The 17,521-nt window shown below is 39.4% G+C and overlaps 1 protein-coding gene across 1 annotated transcript in view; it reads left to right on the forward strand.

The window, feature by feature from the left end:
* LOC117385348 (adenylate cyclase type 1-like) overlaps positions 1–17,521 on the forward strand; it is a 92,701-nt gene that overhangs the window by 58,566 nt on the left and 16,614 nt on the right. The window contains exons 5-12 of the mRNA XM_033982648.2: positions 1,301–1,428; positions 3,520–3,678; positions 5,886–6,027; positions 8,466–8,621; positions 13,489–13,686; positions 16,040–16,137; positions 17,030–17,114; positions 17,175–17,264. Coding sequence (XP_033838539.1) covers positions 1,301–1,428; positions 3,520–3,678; positions 5,886–6,027; positions 8,466–8,621; positions 13,489–13,686; positions 16,040–16,137; positions 17,030–17,114; positions 17,175–17,264 — 1,056 coding nt within the window. The remainder of the gene's footprint in view (positions 1–1,300; positions 1,429–3,519; positions 3,679–5,885; positions 6,028–8,465; positions 8,622–13,488; positions 13,687–16,039; positions 16,138–17,029; positions 17,115–17,174; positions 17,265–17,521) is intronic.

Consider the following 17,521-nt stretch of genomic DNA (forward strand, 5'->3'; position numbering starts at 1 on the left):
TCAACTTTCAAACTATTAACAGTCCACGCTTTGTAGTAAAAAAAATGCGCAGAGAAAACAAATATTCAAGCTCAATTTGCACTGATTTACTGGTCTCGACTGCGCCGCTGCACTAGCAAAGCATTCTGGGATTTGTAGTATTCATGGTGCATGCTCTATACACTAATGCGCATTTGATATGATCTCACAGGCCAAATATAATTACACACGGGCCAGATTTTGCCCCCAGGCCTGCGTTTGACATGTGTGTTTTACAAATAAAAACGCACGGATACGACTTTCTCCGTTTTGATATTGATTCTGAGGCTAAAGTTTTAAGTATCTGCGGATATCAAGACAATATATATGACAAAACTGTTCCAAAAGTGTTATGTACGTGTTATTTCTCTCTCAAAGTATCTACAAAACAACCGTATATATAAATAAAAGTGACCAGTAAAAAGTCGTATAACATCAGTTTATATTTACAATCAGGATATAACAGTATCTTATCGGTGCGTCCCTGTTTTAAAGTCATTTTTATCATTTCATAATTGACATTTCCATGAGTTTCACTTTAAAAACTTTTAGTCCAGTTCACAGATTGGAAATTTTCTTTGACTTGAGCTTTGGTTTCAGTATTTCAATATTTACGTTCTAAAACTGAGTCATCAGCTTTATTTTGTACAATTATTCTCTATGTTTTTGTCTGTAAAACCCCTCACCACACACTTTATACACTTTTCTCACACAGGCGTTAACATTTTCTCACATTTCTCTCTCGTTTAAACTCTCTCAAAGTTCAAACCTTCGTCGGCGTCTTTGTCGGTGCAGAACGTTTCATCGACATTGTGGGTTTTGTCGGGGAGAAAACAAATTGCAAACGTACAGCACTTCAGAGTCACACTGAGGAGACTGATGGACAAGGGTTTCGAGTCCTTTAGCCAATCAGGACGCAGAACACAATGCACATTCGTACGATGTAAAAAAGCAGGAAAAACTGCAGTAAAAAAATCCACGAAACAGTGAGATCACGAAAGATGAACCACGATATAGTGAGGGACAACTGTCAGGACAATACATCAGCTTTTCTTCTTTTCTTGGGGCGCAAAGTCAATCAGTTCTCTGAAAAAAGGACCCATAAAGTCGCTGTCCAGTAGGTAAACGCCACGGCGAAGGTTATACTAGAAATAGACTTTATACAGCAGGTTATATCCTTAAGGCAGTGACTCAAAGTTCAACGAAAAACAAAGTAAAATGAGGTGACCCTGCTGTTTGTTTTGTTGCTAACCTTGTCCACCGTTTTTGCCTTTCGTTACAGGAGAATCACTGCAGGAGGATCAAAATTCTGGGCGACTGTTACTATTGCGTCTCCGGATTGACCCAACCCAAAACGGACCACGCCCACTGCTGCGTGGAGATGGGGCTGGACATGATCGACACCATAACGTAAGAAATCACACAATTTAAAACCAGAGTTACCAGATTTTCAGAGAGGAACTAGCCCCCCCCCCCCAAAAAAAAAGTGGACGCCAAGAAGTAAATCTGTAGGTTTGGCAGCTGGTTTTCAAAGTCATGCGTGTTCGTTCCGTCGTGAGCGTTCTTATCTGAAATCCTCACGAGAGAATATTTTAAAGTAGGACAATCTGCAGCCGGAATAGCCATGTGTGCTGCTACGGCCATCTGACACGGAGCATTTGAAGGAGCTCATCAGCAGAAGGCGCACAGACCGGCACATTTCCACTGCTCATTTCTATCACGAACAACACGAACGCTGCCTGTTTTTATTACAAGTGACTTAAAGTTGCACAAAATGGACAGTTCTGAGCTTTAAGTCGTGTTGTAATGTTGTTACATCATCAAAAACAGACCTGGAGTTGTGTTTTGTTTCATTCAAATGGTTGAGTAACATTTTATTATCATTTGTCTACGTCTGCAAAGCTCAAAACGCTCTGTTCCACCTTGTGATGTCATGAAGTGGTAGTTTTTTGGGTTTTTTTTTTCAAGTTAACAGCTCCTTTTACCTTTAGTTCAGTAGAGAAAAGTGGTTATTCCATGTCTGAAATGATCCAAATGACTAAAACATGATTAAAAACACAGTGGAGCACTTCCTGTATTACCACATGATGACATCACAAGGTGGAACAGAGCGTTTGAGAAAAGAACTCAGCCTAAATCTGCAGGTTTGTGTGTTAAACTTGTGTGAATGAAACAAAAAAAAACAAAACACAACTCCAGGTCTGTGTGTGACGAGGAAACGACATTAGAACAGAGAAAACAGCGTCATATTGGAGCTATAAAGGTGCACTGTGTAACTTTTCTGGTGGGGATAAGCCACTTGCTCGTCTCTATGGAGATTTTCGTGCTTTGCCTGGAACATTATGGCATTAAAACCCTAGTGACACTCCGGAGGTCAGATCTGTGGAGCCAGTTCACTGTAACAATGCACGTTTTTCTTTTTTAGCAATAAAAATGCCTGGAAAAACACAAGATATGTCATTTTAATGCCATTTTGTGGAACTTTCTTGGCAAAACAGCAACATCTTCATGGAGACAAGCAAGTGGCGGATGCTCCACTAGAAACAGTCACAGTGCAGCTTTAATTATAGAAGAAAATATTTGTTTTTATTTATTTCTGAGACATGGAAATCTTGAACTTCTAACTTTTGAGGAACTGAGTGTCCTACACAAACATATCTCCATATACGGCCTTTTACTTCAGGGTTGCCTTTATTATAATCAGTTTATTTTGTTTGGTTTGGCCTGTGAGGGGGACAGTGAAGTTTGTAGAAATACCCCATTATCGCTAAATCCAATAATCCAAATATATTAAGTCTGTTAAAATTATTATTATTATTATTATTATTATTATTATTATTATTATTATTATTATTATTATTAATAATAGCTTTTATTTTATTATTATTATCATCATTATTATTTTATTTATTTTTTATTATGTTTATTTTATTATTATTATTTATTATTATTATTATTATTGTATTTATTTTATATTAATTTTTGTATATATGTCTGTAAATACCCTCACCCCCATCCTAAAGAGAAAGTACATTTCAAAAGCTTTAGCCTTGCATTATTATTATTATTATTATTATTATTATTATTATTATATTTTTATTTTTTATTGTATTATTATCATCATCATTATTATTATTATTATTATTATTATTTATTTTATTATTATTATTATTATTATTATTATTATGTATTTATTTATTTATATATATATGTGTGTAACTACCCTCACTCCCATCTTAAAGAGAAATATTTTATTATTATTATTATTATTATTATTATTATTATTATTATTATTATTAAAAATTATTATATTTTTATTTTTTATTGTATTATTATCATTATTATTATTATTATTTATTATTATTTTATTATTATTATGTATTTATTTATTTATATATATGTGCGTAACTACCCTCACTCCCATCTGAAAGAGAATTATTATTATTATTATTTTTTTATTATTATTATTATTATTATTATTATTTTGTATTTGTTGCACAGGTCAGTCGCCGAGGCCACTGAGGTGAACCTGAACATGCGCGTGGGTCTGCACACGGGCCGCGTCCTGTGTGGCGTGCTGGGTTTGAGGAAGTGGCAGTACGACGTCTGGTCCAATGACGTGACTCTGGCCAACGTGATGGAGGCAGGAGGACTCCCGGGGTCAGTACAACACGACGACGACCACACACCGCCATCTTGGAACTGTCAGGAGGTCAAAATGATTAGGTTCATCGATAACCGGCATTATTCAGGTCACAATATGAGGTCCAAAATATCTCAGAATTTGCAAGTAAGAACATTTATTTATAGAGTACCAGCTCACAAATAGACCTGGGACGATAATCTGGAACATAATCTGGAAAAACATATTTTTTTGTGTTTTTTTTTGTTGGAATAGGATAAGATTTGAGCTGTAGAGGGTTGAAAAAGTCACTTCTATGGCTAATTAGTGCTTCATTCTGCTACTATAAACTGTATATGTAAATGGACGTAGCTAACCCGCCGCCCGCCGCGTTCCCAGTCCATTGACTCTGGCTCCTCTCTCCGTAACTGCCGCTATCGGACGCCATTTCGTTCTTAAAATGTTCGTATTAACCCGCTCCACATGATCCTGGGGTTTGTTGAGCTTCATTTGACCGGATCTGAACGCCACGGGTGACATCACATTCGCTTAGTCCACTTCTTTACACAGTCTACGGTTGCAGTTTGTGTCTTTTAATGATACTGTTTATTTTTAAATGTTTCTCCGGGATTGTGTTGCTTTACTGTCATTTTGTCAGTCGCATAAAGTAGTTTCAATATAATCGTTTATCGCGATATTTGTCGGTAGCGTTATTTGTTATGGTGACGGGGCTGTTCACATGGCGCTTTACAGATTAAAAATATTCATATTAATAAAAATAAAATCCAATCAGAAAAAAACACAAAAAACGAAAAATGAAAAATAAAAATAGAGTAAAATACATAGGGGAATTAAAACAGATTAGCGACGAAAGACGAGTTTACACAGGTGAGTCTCAGTGGGTCGTGCTGTTCTAAGATGTTTTGACCTTTGCCCGTGGAACATTTAACCCGATTCTGTGTTGAAAATGCAGCCAAAGAAGAGTGAGGAGAACACGACGGATGTGTCAGTGTCGTTCTAGTCTGTAGCCTCGCAGCAGTTCTCCGTTTTAGCTGAAGACGATGCGATTGTGTTTGATTGACAATGAAGAAGAGTGAGTTGTCATAATGGAGGTGTGACAAAACAGAAGCGCATGTGATCAGTTTGAGCTCTGAATGCGACTGCACAGGTTCCAGTCAAATGAAGCTCATCGAGGTTAGAGCAGTTATAGCGGTGAATTCAGACTTTACTCTTGGTTCAAAGTACAAAGTTACTTTATTTGTACCCGTGGGTAGATTTGTTTTGGGTTAGGGGTTCGAGGTTAGTTTAAGGGTTGGTAAAAAAAGATGATGTCCCATATAAAAATCACACCCAGACAAATATAACAGATTAGCAGGCGCTCAAAAGATGCTCAGAAGGTGCTTGGAAGATGCTCGATAGGTGCTTGAAATGTAAGGTGCTCAAAAGATGCTTAAAAGGTGTTTGAAAGGTGCTCAGAAGGTGCTCTAAAGGTGCTCAGAAGGTGCTCAGAACGTGCTCTAAAGGTGCTCAGAACGTGCTCTAAAGGCGCTCAGAAGGTGCTCTAAAGGTGCTCAGAAGGTGCTCTAAAGGTGCTCAAAAGGTGCTCTAAAGGTGCTCAGAAGGTGCTCTAAAGGCGCTCAGAAGGTGCTCTAAAGGTGCTCTAAAGGCGCTCAGAAGGTGCTCTAAAGGCGCTCAGAAGGTGCTCTAAAGGCGCTCAGAAGGTGCTCTAAAGGTGCTCAGAAGGTGCTCTAAAGGTGCTCAGAACGTGCTCTAAAGGCGCTCAGAAGGTGCTCTAAAGGTGCTCAGAAGGTGCTCTAAAGGTGCTCAGAAGGTGCTCTAAAGGTGCTCTAAAGGCGCTCAGAAGGTGCTCTAAAGGCGCTCAGAAGGTGCTCTAAAGGTGCTCAAAAGATGTATATTTATTAGTATTCAGAACTGAAAAGCCTGGATTGGTTCATCTCTCTTCTTACTCACTCCTGGTTAAATTTAATCTGGACACTACACCCCAGCGCTGGACCTCGGGGGAACGAACCTTCGCTGTGGCCTCCCTCACCCTCTGGAATCCCATAATCCATCAGGACCTCAGACTCTTACCGGCGCCTCAAATCACCTGTAAAAACTCACCTGTTCCACGTGACATTCCCCATGAGTCCCACCATCGTTTCCTACCGTTTCTTATCGTTTGTCCTGCCTCTTTTAGTGTCCAAAACATCACTATATAAGTCTGATTTATTTTTATCATTTACAGAAAAGTCCACATCACCAGAACCACGCTGGAGTGCCTCAACGGAGATTACGAAGTGGAGCCTGGAAACGGACACGAGCGGAACACCTTCCTCCAAAAACACGAGATCGAGACTTTCTTTATAGTGCCATCTCACCGACGAAAGGTAAAGCGCAACAGCTATTACCACGAGCGAGCGTCCAGTTACGTAATCACGCTTAAAACGTCCAATTCGCTATCTTAAAAGTGAACGGATATGTCAAAGCTAGCTAACGCACGATGCCTTTTTTCCCCTGTATTTCTTGTAACTTCACTTTCGGTTACAGAATCTTTGGACAAATCCCGACAACTTTCAAAACAGCCGATGTGACAAACAAAGCTATAAAAATTTAAAAAAAAAAGATTTAAAGAAGACATATTATGCTTTTTGTCTAAGTAAGATTGCGATATTGGGGCGACGATCGTTGGTAGCGCAGTTGGTTTAGCGTTTATCCACGATCTGAACGTTGGCGGTTCGAATCCTGCTCTCGAACATCATTATAAACATCATTAGTTGTTGTGTCCTTGGGCAAGACACTTACCCCGCCTCACCCTTGCATAAATTTACCAATAATTGTCCAAACTGCAGAACTGTTTCTCTGCTTCTGCTTCTCGTTTTTTACGTTTAACTATAGCAAGTATTTCATTTTTTATTATAAACATGTATAAAGCGCAGTGGGCGGGGACAGGTGATCAAAACATCGCTCCACTTTTCATAATATGTCTCCTTTAAGTGTTGAATACTGAATACGACAACAAAACAAAAGCACTGGGTCTCATTTCTAGCTGAAAGTTGTCACCTCCGGGCTTGTTTGGACCAAAACTCTCAGACCGACAGAGTAAACAAACACATAAACAGCCCTGTACGCAGATGTGAAGTGCGTTGAACAGCTCCACAGACGCTTTACACGTTCTCCATCAGGGGCCCCCTCAACGTACATCTCACAGACAGATGTCCCGCTACAGCTGGAAGGGAATTTCAGTCTTGTGCCGGCGCTGTGTTCTCCTCTGCTATGCTAGGTCCCTTTAGCTTTCAGTTACGCAACATCCAGTCCGTATAGAAATAGAAGTACCAGTCGCGCTTATTAAAACCTGTAAAATCTCAGTGTTTTTTATAAGACTTTGCTAATCCTCTTAATGGTGCTGATGGTTAGGCTTCATCAAAGGCACGGCTCAGAGAAGCTAAGCTAAGCTGGATAGGCTCCGCACTTCACTAGTGGCTTTAATTACTCCTGCCTAGGGACTATATTATTCAGCCTATACATGCAACATACCCCACTGCTACGCTAAGTCGCTGCTGCCATGTTGTTGTAAGCTTCCACCATAGACTGTATATGTAAATGGACAGAGCTAACCCGCTAGCAGCCACGTTTCAAATAAGCTCCGTCGACTCTGCTGCGGTCAGACTCGTCATTTTGGTCTTAAAATGTTCGTATTGACCCGCTCTACGTCATTCCAGTGTGTTTATTTCACTATTGCGTCTGTAAATTAAAGATATAAACGCTAATAACGGACAAAACAATCACCTTCCCGCTCCCGTTAGCAGCCAGTTTGAGTGACAGCGTTGCTAAATCAGTGGTGCAGGCGGGAAAGAGCGTTACCGTTAACAGCCTCGCTCTGGATTGGCTCTTTGGTTGCTATGATACATCTCGTCAGAATGTGAAATATGCAAATCAGCTCCAAATTAGCCGCTATAACTGCTAGCCTCGATTAGCTTAATTTGGGCGACGTCACACTCGCTCAGTCCACTTCTTTATACAGTCTATGGTTTGTACATATTATCCCAGTAAAATTATGAATAAATATATGCTTCTTAGCCTGGTCAGCCGCAACCGTTCACTTTGTGCAAATATTTATACAAAAGTGGGCGGGCTTTATGCAGGGGAGTCGACAGGAGGGGACAAAGGGGCAAAGAATTGGACCCTCTATTTATTCATTTATATTAAAAGGGGGCCCATGTGAGGCTTCTTACACCAGGCCCCCAAATTTCAACTGACGGGCCTGGATTTAAGCTTCTCAAAAAAGAAATAATATTGTGAATGTTGTTTTGAAAATATTGAAATTGTGATTGAATATTGAAAAAAAATGGCCTATAATAAAAAAAAAAATCTGAAAATTGTTATAAATATACAAAAAAAGAGAAAAAAAGAAAATTATTATCAATATACAAAAAAAGATTTTTAAAAAAAATTGGAAAATTATAATCAATATACAAAAAAAAAGAAAAAAATCTGAAAATTATTATCAATATACAAAAAAAAAAAAAAAAAAAAAAAATCTGCCTGGATTTTATCATAAAAGACAAAGACAGAACAAAAGATGGTTTGGCTGGCCAGGCTATAGTCCTAATGCCCAGCTGTTACAAAACAATACTAATAGAGTTGTATATATCGGTCACATTCTACCACAGTTCCTCACACTGGCGTTGCATGCGTGTAGCGTGTACAGTAACATGTGTGCGATGGGTGTCTACTTCTGTGAGCCCTTCTTCTTATACGCTTACATAATACTACACCATCATGTGCAGGGTACCATGACTTAATCCTTGTTTCTATCCGGTGACAGATATTCCCTGGATTGATTCTTTCGGACATAAAGCCCGCCAAAAAGATGAAGTTCAAAACTGTGTGCTACTTACTAGTGCAGCTTATGCACTGCAGGAAGATGTTCAAGGCTGAGATTCCCTTCTCCAATGTCATGAACTGCGAGGACGGGGATAAGGTACACCTGTGTTACCTGTGTTACCTGTGTTACCTGTGTTACCTGTGTGTTGTGTTGTGTTGTGTCTGTGTCTGTCCCTGCTGTCACTCATAATACGCACAAGTAAATGAGATTCTGTTGCCCTGATATTTGTCTGACAGGTGCTTCACTGGGATTATCCATCGATACAGAAGATGGTTGTGTTTTAAAGGGGATGACAAAAAATATATTATTTTATATAAAGAGACACAGTGTTGGGACGAAACTGAATATATGTACTGGAAATATGTAGTGTGAATAATAAGAGAGTGAGAGAGAGTGAGCAGCCTGTCTGTGGAGAGAGTGAGAGTGAGCAGCCTGTCTGTGGAGAGAGTGAGAGAGTGAGCGGCCTGTCTGTGGAGAGAGTGAGAGAGTGAGCAGCCTGTCTGTCGAGAGAGTGAGAGAGTGAGCGGCCTGTCTGTTGAGAGAGTGAGAGAGTGAGCAGCCTGTCTGTGGAGAGAGTGAGAGAGTGAGCGGCCTGTTTGTCGAGAGAGTGAGCGGCCTGTGTGTTGAGAGAGTGAGCAGCCTGTCTGTCGAGAGAGTGAGAGAGTGAGCGGCCTGTGTGTTGAGAGAGTGAGCAGCCTGTCTGTCGAGAGAGTGAGAGAGTGAGCGGCCTGTCTGTCGAGAGAGTGAGAGAGTGAGCGGCCTGTCTGTCGAGAGAGTGAGAGAGTGAGCAGCCTGTGTGTTGAGAGAGTGAGAGAGTGAGCAGCCTGTCTGTCGAGAGAGTAAGAGAGTGAGCGGCCTGTCTGTGGAGAGAGTGAGAGAGTGAGCATCTTGTTGTCTGCGTGCGTCCGATGCTACGATAAACACAGTAAATAGACAGGATTCAGTCCACTGCACCACTGCGTCCACACGACAAACAGACGAGACGAGAAGAGGAAAGAAAAGAGAGACACGTTCAACTCTGTAGATACAACTAAAAACAAAATAACTTCAAATGACTTTCCTTTTGTCGGTCCATTCGTGTGAAATGAGAAATCAAAAATACATCGAGTCAAACACAGATATTTATCGCAGTTCCTCTTGTGTCCAGCTGCACCGTAACATTAGAACAAAAATCTATATTCTAGGTGTTTGATGCTAATTTTTAGACATAATAAAGACGCTGCACCTTATTTTCTCTCTGTATTTGAGTAAAATGTGCAAATATATATCGTCAAACCAGCTCCCGACATTAAAATACGTCCGTTCTTCCTGCTGTTTGCATCTATAATAGCTTTACTGTCCGAGCGTGTGTTAGCATGCTAGTTATTGATGCTAGTTATTGATGCTAGTTATTGTTACCTTGACCTCCGCTCCATCTCTGAAAGTGCAAAGTGCTTATAAACTCATTGTGGTGAGTCATTAGGATCAGCGATGCAACGATCCAATAGTGGAATCGGATATCGGCTTCCAAATATCGGTTCAGTCGATATCCTGGTTGTACATTGACTTAATTGATATAATAAGACCTTTTACTGTTGTTTTTGGCCCAGAAAGTCACAGAATATTTGATTTTTATTTACTCAAAGCTGTTCTGTTGTTACTTGAGAGATAAAAATAACATTTACGCACACATTTAGATCCATTTTTACTCATTTTATTCAAGTTTTAAGCAATTAAATGGTGTTTTCAGTGTCTGCGTGCTGCATTTTTAAGTAAAATGCTCTGAACGCATATGATAAATGAGGAATAACTTTGGACCACGGCAAAATATTTCAGTTTTGCACATTTTTAAGACCGTAAAAATGAGGTAAAGCGCCTTTTACTGTTATTTGCACGAGCTAATGTGTTCAAACTGTTCAAAATTAGTTGCTACGCTAACTCCTCCCTCCCTATAATAAAGAAAAAAACTCTTGAACGTCACTGACACCATCAAAACGCAGCTCTGTACTTTACCAACGCGAAGTGATTTTAAGTGCAATAATGTAAATAATAAAATAAACAGTACACACACAAACACACACTTTTGTACTTGAGCCCGGAGCTTATAAAAGGTTGACACAGCACAGCAGGGAGCGCTCACTAATGAAGTTAAATGGGAGGAGAACGCGTCCATTTGAAAGTATAATGAAGCGCATATCTGTAGTGTTGACTCAGGAGAAAATACTTTCGATTATTTCAGACGCTCTACAGTGTGTGACCTTGTGTTTTTGTTAGACCAGCTGTTTCCACTTGGATCTGAAGTTGTGGAGCATCACCTATATTTTTAGTAAAGGATATAAACACTGACTATAAATAGATCAGACGGAAGAAACGTGGCTCTGGAAAACAGCAAAGCAGCCGGACTGAGACGAATCGGATAAAATCGGACCATATTTGAAATGATATAAAGTCTAGAAATTGTAGTTTTACTCCACGCTATGACGAACGCAACTTTCTACACATTTTCTACTTTAGTTGCCACATAAATACAGTAACACAGATCCAATTTATGTACCATATTTTCCAGACTATACGTCGCTCTGGAGTATAAGTCGCACCATAATGAAGAAAAACACATGTATAAGTTGCGCTAAACAATAAGTCGCATTTTTTGGAAAGTTTATTTTACAAAATCCAAGACCTGCCCTCATGTTTGAGACTTGTTGTGGGTGAACAGTATGTAAAATAAATAAAATATAATATACGAGGTTGACTTCAGCTTCACATAAAAGTGAATAAAAAACAAAAACGTTCAGTAAAACACCAAGATGTTCTGTTTGAGCTTGTGTTAAATACCAGGGAGGAGGGGCGGGTACAGCAACAATAATGTATTTTTCACTTATATATGTCAAAATTACATTATATTAAATCATTATTATTTAAAACTTGTTCTATCTCCTGAACATAAACACTACAAACTTTAAATTAGTCCCATTTAACACAAAAAAAAGTCGCTCTGGAGTATAAGTCGCACCAGTGAAAAATGCAGAATATTGAAAAAACATATAAATTGCATTTTTTGGGGAAATTAATTTACAAAATCCGAGACCAAGAACAGACATTTTATCTTTAAAGTCAAGTTCTAATAATAATAATAAAATGTGGAACAACAGGCTGAATATCAGTACATCACGCTAACGTAACACATTTATATTTATACAGCAAACGGCTCAGAAAAATGCACGTTTGCCCTTTTGGATGAAGTTTAAGATGGAGAGCGGCTTTAAAAATCTTCAAAACTAATCATAAATAATACTACTACTACTAATAAAGTAATAAAATCAAAATACAATAATAAAATAAATACATAAAAAACACATTAATATTTATTCAGCTACAGAACTGAACACGTGTCTGGTTTGTTAACGTAAGATATTAACAGTTAATCAGATAAATAAAGCAGAAAAAAACAAGCAACGAGTTTACTCTGGATCTCTGAAATGATATATTTAAATAATTTCACATATAAGTCGCTTCTGAGTATAAGTCTCACCCCTGGACAAACTGAAAAAAGTGACAGTTATAGTCTGGAAAATACGGTACATGTTTAGACAATAAGATTCTGATTATTCCATGAGTTTATTGTGTGTTTTGGTGTCTTTTTATGTCTTTTGTAGGTGGATATTTATTACAACTCTGGGATTCAGCCAGTTTTATCACAAATAGAGACTTTAGACTAAGGCAGGTGCAGTAGTAACTCAGGATGAGGTTCAGATCAGTCTCCAGGGGACGAGTGTAGGTCAATGTTTTGTCCCTGTGACCATTTGTGTGTGTTTTGTGTTTGTGTGTAGTGGAATTTGCAATTAAAACCTCAGTAAAAACTTTAAAAATATCTGAAATCCATGTCGAAAGTGTCATCTCGTACCAGTTTAGTCTAGTTTAAGCGACGTCAGGCGGCTGGACACGTCGTTTTTTACGCTAAGAAACGAGAGATATGTCCGTGCGTAACAACAGATAGTATCTCGAAAATTAGGTCAAAAAGATACTTATCAATACACGTAAGGATTTAGGAATTAGGTCAAACAGATAGATAACAATACGTATCAATACAAGGGCAAATAATGCTATAACTGTAGGTTTTTGTGTGTATTTTTCTCTTGAGTTTAGCACGGACTTTGAAAACACATAAAATTAGAGATTAACCGATATCAAACTCCACCCAAGGCCTTAAATCTTACCATCGGAGTGTGTTTTCTAGGTTCTAGATTGACCAAAACAGAATATTGGCCTGTGCTGGAGATATAAGGTCGATTACGCTGCATATAAGCATCAAAAGTATCGACTTCCTGCACAACAGTGCCCTCTACCTCACTGTTAGCGTCACTACTTCCTGTTCAACGTGAGTTTTTTTCCGGCGTCACGTTAAAATGAATAATATTTAAAGATCAAGCCGTGGACAGGGACTTCAGGGCGCATGCGTAAGACTAAACAAACTTCTGTGTTTAGAAATGGAGGGAGCTAATGCTAATTTTGAGGCGTAATAAATTAAAATTTAAATTATATTAAAATTAAATCGCCACAAACTGAAATAATGTGGATATAAAACAGTCTTTACATGAATCCATTTAAATTCTAATAGGTTGTTTATTTTATTTTTTATGCTTTTAATGTATGGTAGCATTAGCTTTGACACAGTGAGTAACTAACTGGCATGCTAACTAGCATGCTGCAAGTTTATTTGTACAGTACAATTGATACACAAAGTAATTCAAAGTGTTTTACAGAATAAGACAGACTTTAAAATGACAATACAACAAATCAAAACATAAATAACCATCATAAAAGAGAAAAGTGCAGAAAAAAATAACAAATTAGGACAAAAACAAGTTCACAATCTCACAACATAAACAAATAAATCCAAATATCTCCAGTTAACCTGCTTGTACTGACCCTCTGACACGCTGACCGTCCCGCTCCGCTGACTTGCTGTTGTTTTTCCCCGTAGAGACGAGCCATGCGCACAGCTCCACAGAAACTACGCAACCGCTCCAACACCAACCAGCCCCCGGTCACCCAGAGCAGCCCCCGCACCCGGGTCAACCGCTACATCGGGCGCCTGATCGAAGCCCGGCAGACCGAGTCCGACACGGCCGACCTCAACGTGCTCACGCTCATGTACAAGTGCTCGGACAGAGAGCACAGGGTGAGGCAACGCAGGACGGGGCAAGAGTTATGGAGTTATGTAGTAAGAAGAAAGTGAAATGGCTACTAAATTATTTCATATGTACCGTAAATTCCGGACTGTAGAGCGCACCTGAATATAAGCCGCACCAGCTAAATTTGAAAAGAAAATCAATATTGTACATATATAAGCCGCTCCTGAATATAAGCCGCGGGTTTTCATATTGTAACGTGAGATATTTACACAGAAAGACAATACACGGACACGCTTTTTTAAAAACTGTGCCTGAAAATTGGCACCGACATGACATCAACACGGAATGAACACACCTGCAGGTTTAGAAAATAAAGCCGTACCAACACGGGCCTCTGCTTTTATTTCCTCTGAGAGATTTTGTCGTCTTTTTACATTGACCAAGTTCGATTTATTGATGCCGAGCTTACGTGCAGTGGCTCTATTTCCTTCTTTGTTGGTCAAACTTACATGCAGTGGCTCTATTTCCTTCTTTGTTGGTCAAACTCACGTGCAGTGGCTCTATTTCCTTGTTTGTTGGTCAAACTTACGCGCAGTGGCTCTATTTCCTTCTTTATCATGTCCATTTCTTCGTGTGTTTTCCATGATGCGCAAAATGACCGTTCAAAATCAAAACTAGTGAACTCTTCAGAGCAGAATCTTTCCCCACGTCTGTCTCACTTTTACATTTACAGCTAGAGAGCGCCCCCCGGTGGCCGTTATCCAGTAAAATTCTATAAATAAGCCGCACTGTTGTATCGGCCGCAGGGTTCAAAGCGTGAGGAAAAAAGTCGCGGCTTATAGTCCCAAATTTACGGTATTTTATTTCGAAATCCACAACAGTCCGGTGGATTTGTATCTGCCTGTTGTGGTGAAAAAGGAGCTGAGTCCAAAGGAAAAGCTCTCGATTTACTGGTCAGAGAGATGGAGCTCGGAGTAGAGTCGCTGCTCCTCCACGTCGAGAGGAGTCAGTCTGCTCCTTTTGCCTCCTGGACGCCTCTCTGGGGAGGTGTTCCGGGCATGTCCCACCAGGAGGAGGAGGCCCCGGGGAAGACACAGGACAAACTCACAATGGTCACAGAAATAACTTGAATCTGACAAACTCGGAGCAAGTTTACAGTGTTTATTTACAGTTTGTGAAATAACAGACAAGTAAAGGTTAGACCGGCGAGGGGCGAGGAGCTGGGTGCGAGCCAGAGTCCGGGAATGCGTCACGGAGAGCAGGGACAGGGAGTAACCGGTACCGAAGCGGGAGCCAGGAACAGGGACGGAGCCGGGGGCGACGGAGGCAGGGAGCGGGGACCAGAGCGGGAGGCGAGGTGTTAACCGGGGTCCAGGACGAGACAAGGCAGTGGAGACAAGACGGACAATACTGGAGCAGGAACACGGGGTCAGGAGCAGAGCCGGAGGCAGAGGAGCTGGGACGGTCCAGGGAGCAGGAATCTGAGTGAAGTAAAAATCCAGTCAGCTTCAAAAAGTAACAAGAGAGAACAAAAAGACGAGGAGGAAGAGTCACGTTTGACACGCGGACGATCTGGCCCCGAGTGTCTGGTCCTGGCTCCTCTTATCCATGGCAGGTGGTGGTGATTGCGCTGATGAGCTGCAGGTGCGCGCGGGTGGAGCCAGGAACTCCGCCCAGCTCCGGCAGGTGAGGGAGGGGCAGAGCAGGACAGGAGGCAAAACATGGGGCAGGAATAATGCGGATCGTGACACATTGACTGTTACACAAACCGTTTGATCGCAGCGTTTGTCTCAAAGGTCGTGCAATAAAATATTAAGTTAAGGGGACCATCATTTTTGCCCAGGCCTGTTTCATGAGTTTATTTTTTTTATAATTCTGTTGAAGCCTGGTTGAAAAGCAATGTCTGACTTTCATTGGTTAAATTTCATAGAATTTTTATTTATTTTTACTTTTGTCAGATTCAAGTTATTCCTGTGACTGTTGTGAGTTTTTCTTTCATTTACCGAAGGGACCAACAGTTTTGTCCACATGTGTGCGTCTCTGGCCTGGGGACGCCTTGGGGTCCCACTGGAGGAGCTGGAGGACGTGTCTGGGGTGAGGGAAGTCTGGGAGTCCCTGTTTAGACTGCTGCCCCCGGTTAAGAGGAAGAAAATGGATGATGGATGGATATTCAAATCCTCAAAGTATCCACCCTGTGCTGTGTTATTGAACTTTTTTTCTTCACTACATAATTCCAAATATCTTACTTCATATATTTGATGTTTTCTGTGTAAATAAAATGTAGAAAGTAGTAAAAATAAAGAAAAAAAGACACTGAGACATTGAATGAGGGGGTGTGTCCAAACCCTTGACTGGCAGTGTATACTCAGAGTACTAATACTACTGTTACTTTTTGTCCAGTACCACCAGATCCCAGACGAGTACTTCACCAGCGCCGTGGTCGTCTCGCTGGTGCTCGCTGCCTTGTTTGGCCTTGTCTATCTGCTGATCATACCACAGTGAGTTCAGATGAATAATACATAACCACGAGTAATGGGCTCTGTTTAAAATGGAAATTATGAAGTAACCCCATCGTCGTGTCAAAACGAAGGCTTTGGAAATGTACTTTCACTTTAGGAGGGGGTGAGGGGGGTTACACATGTATACAAAAAAATAAAAAAATAAGTAAAATAATAATAAAATTAGTAAAAAACATAAATTAAATAAATTAATAATAACAATAATAATAGTTACACACAAAAAAATAAATACATGATAAAATACTTCTACTACTACTAATAATAATAGTTACACATATATAAAAAATAAATAAATAATAATAATTAAATAAATAAATAGAATAATAATAGCAATGGTAAAAATAGTAACAATAATAATAATAATAGTTACACACATATATAAAAAAATAAAATAATAATAATTAAATAAATAAATAAATAAAATAATAATAGCAATGGTAAAAATAGTAACAATAATAATAATATAGTTACACACATATATAAAAATAAAATAATAATAATTAAATAAATAAAATAATAACATGGTAATAATAATAATAATAATAGTTACACACATATATAAAAAATAAAATAATAGTAATTAAATACATAGATAAAATTGTAATAATAATAATAATAATAATAATAATGAATGGGAACTACTGTCATGAAAAGTAGAAGTTGTTAACACCATCACATTTGATAGTATTTTGGAGATAATCCTCACTGTCTGAAATAAAATCAGCCTAAACTTTTCCTGTTTTAGGTCAGTTAGTTTGACCAATATTTCTGTTTGCTAAATGCCAGAATAATTAATTTTTCATACAATCAGTGTGTGTGCAGATGTTTATACTCACACACTAACACACATATATATTTTTTGTCCCTATAGGGGCACCGTAGTCCTGGTTCTGCTGGTTTTCTCCATCTGTTTCCTCGTGGCTTGCATCATGTACCTGCACATCACCAAAGTCCAGGTAGGTGAGCACATCTGCAGCGGCTCACACAGACCGATACTGATCCGGCTCCTCTGTCAGTGTTTCCCAGGGTGCCTGACCATTCAGATCCGCACTGCCCTCTGTCTGTTCATCGTGATGTTAATCTACTCGGTGGCACAGGCGTGTGTGGTAAGTGCAGACACACACACACACACACACACCCCCACACACACACACACACACACACACACAGAGTTTTATGTACAGGGGAGTTACATATGAAGAGAAAAACACATCATCTGAAAAGACATTGGAGTCTTAGTTTACTCTAAGTATAGAAATATTTACAAAAGCCACATGTATTTTACTCCATTCCTTCTTGATAAAATCCACTTTACTACTAATTATTGTCTTTGATAATATCTGTACAATATCACAACAAAAAG

This window comes from Periophthalmus magnuspinnatus, chromosome 17, assembly GCF_009829125.3.
Source record: "Periophthalmus magnuspinnatus isolate fPerMag1 chromosome 17, fPerMag1.2.pri, whole genome shotgun sequence".
NCBI lineage: Eukaryota > Metazoa > Chordata > Actinopteri > Gobiiformes > Gobiidae > Periophthalmus > Periophthalmus magnuspinnatus.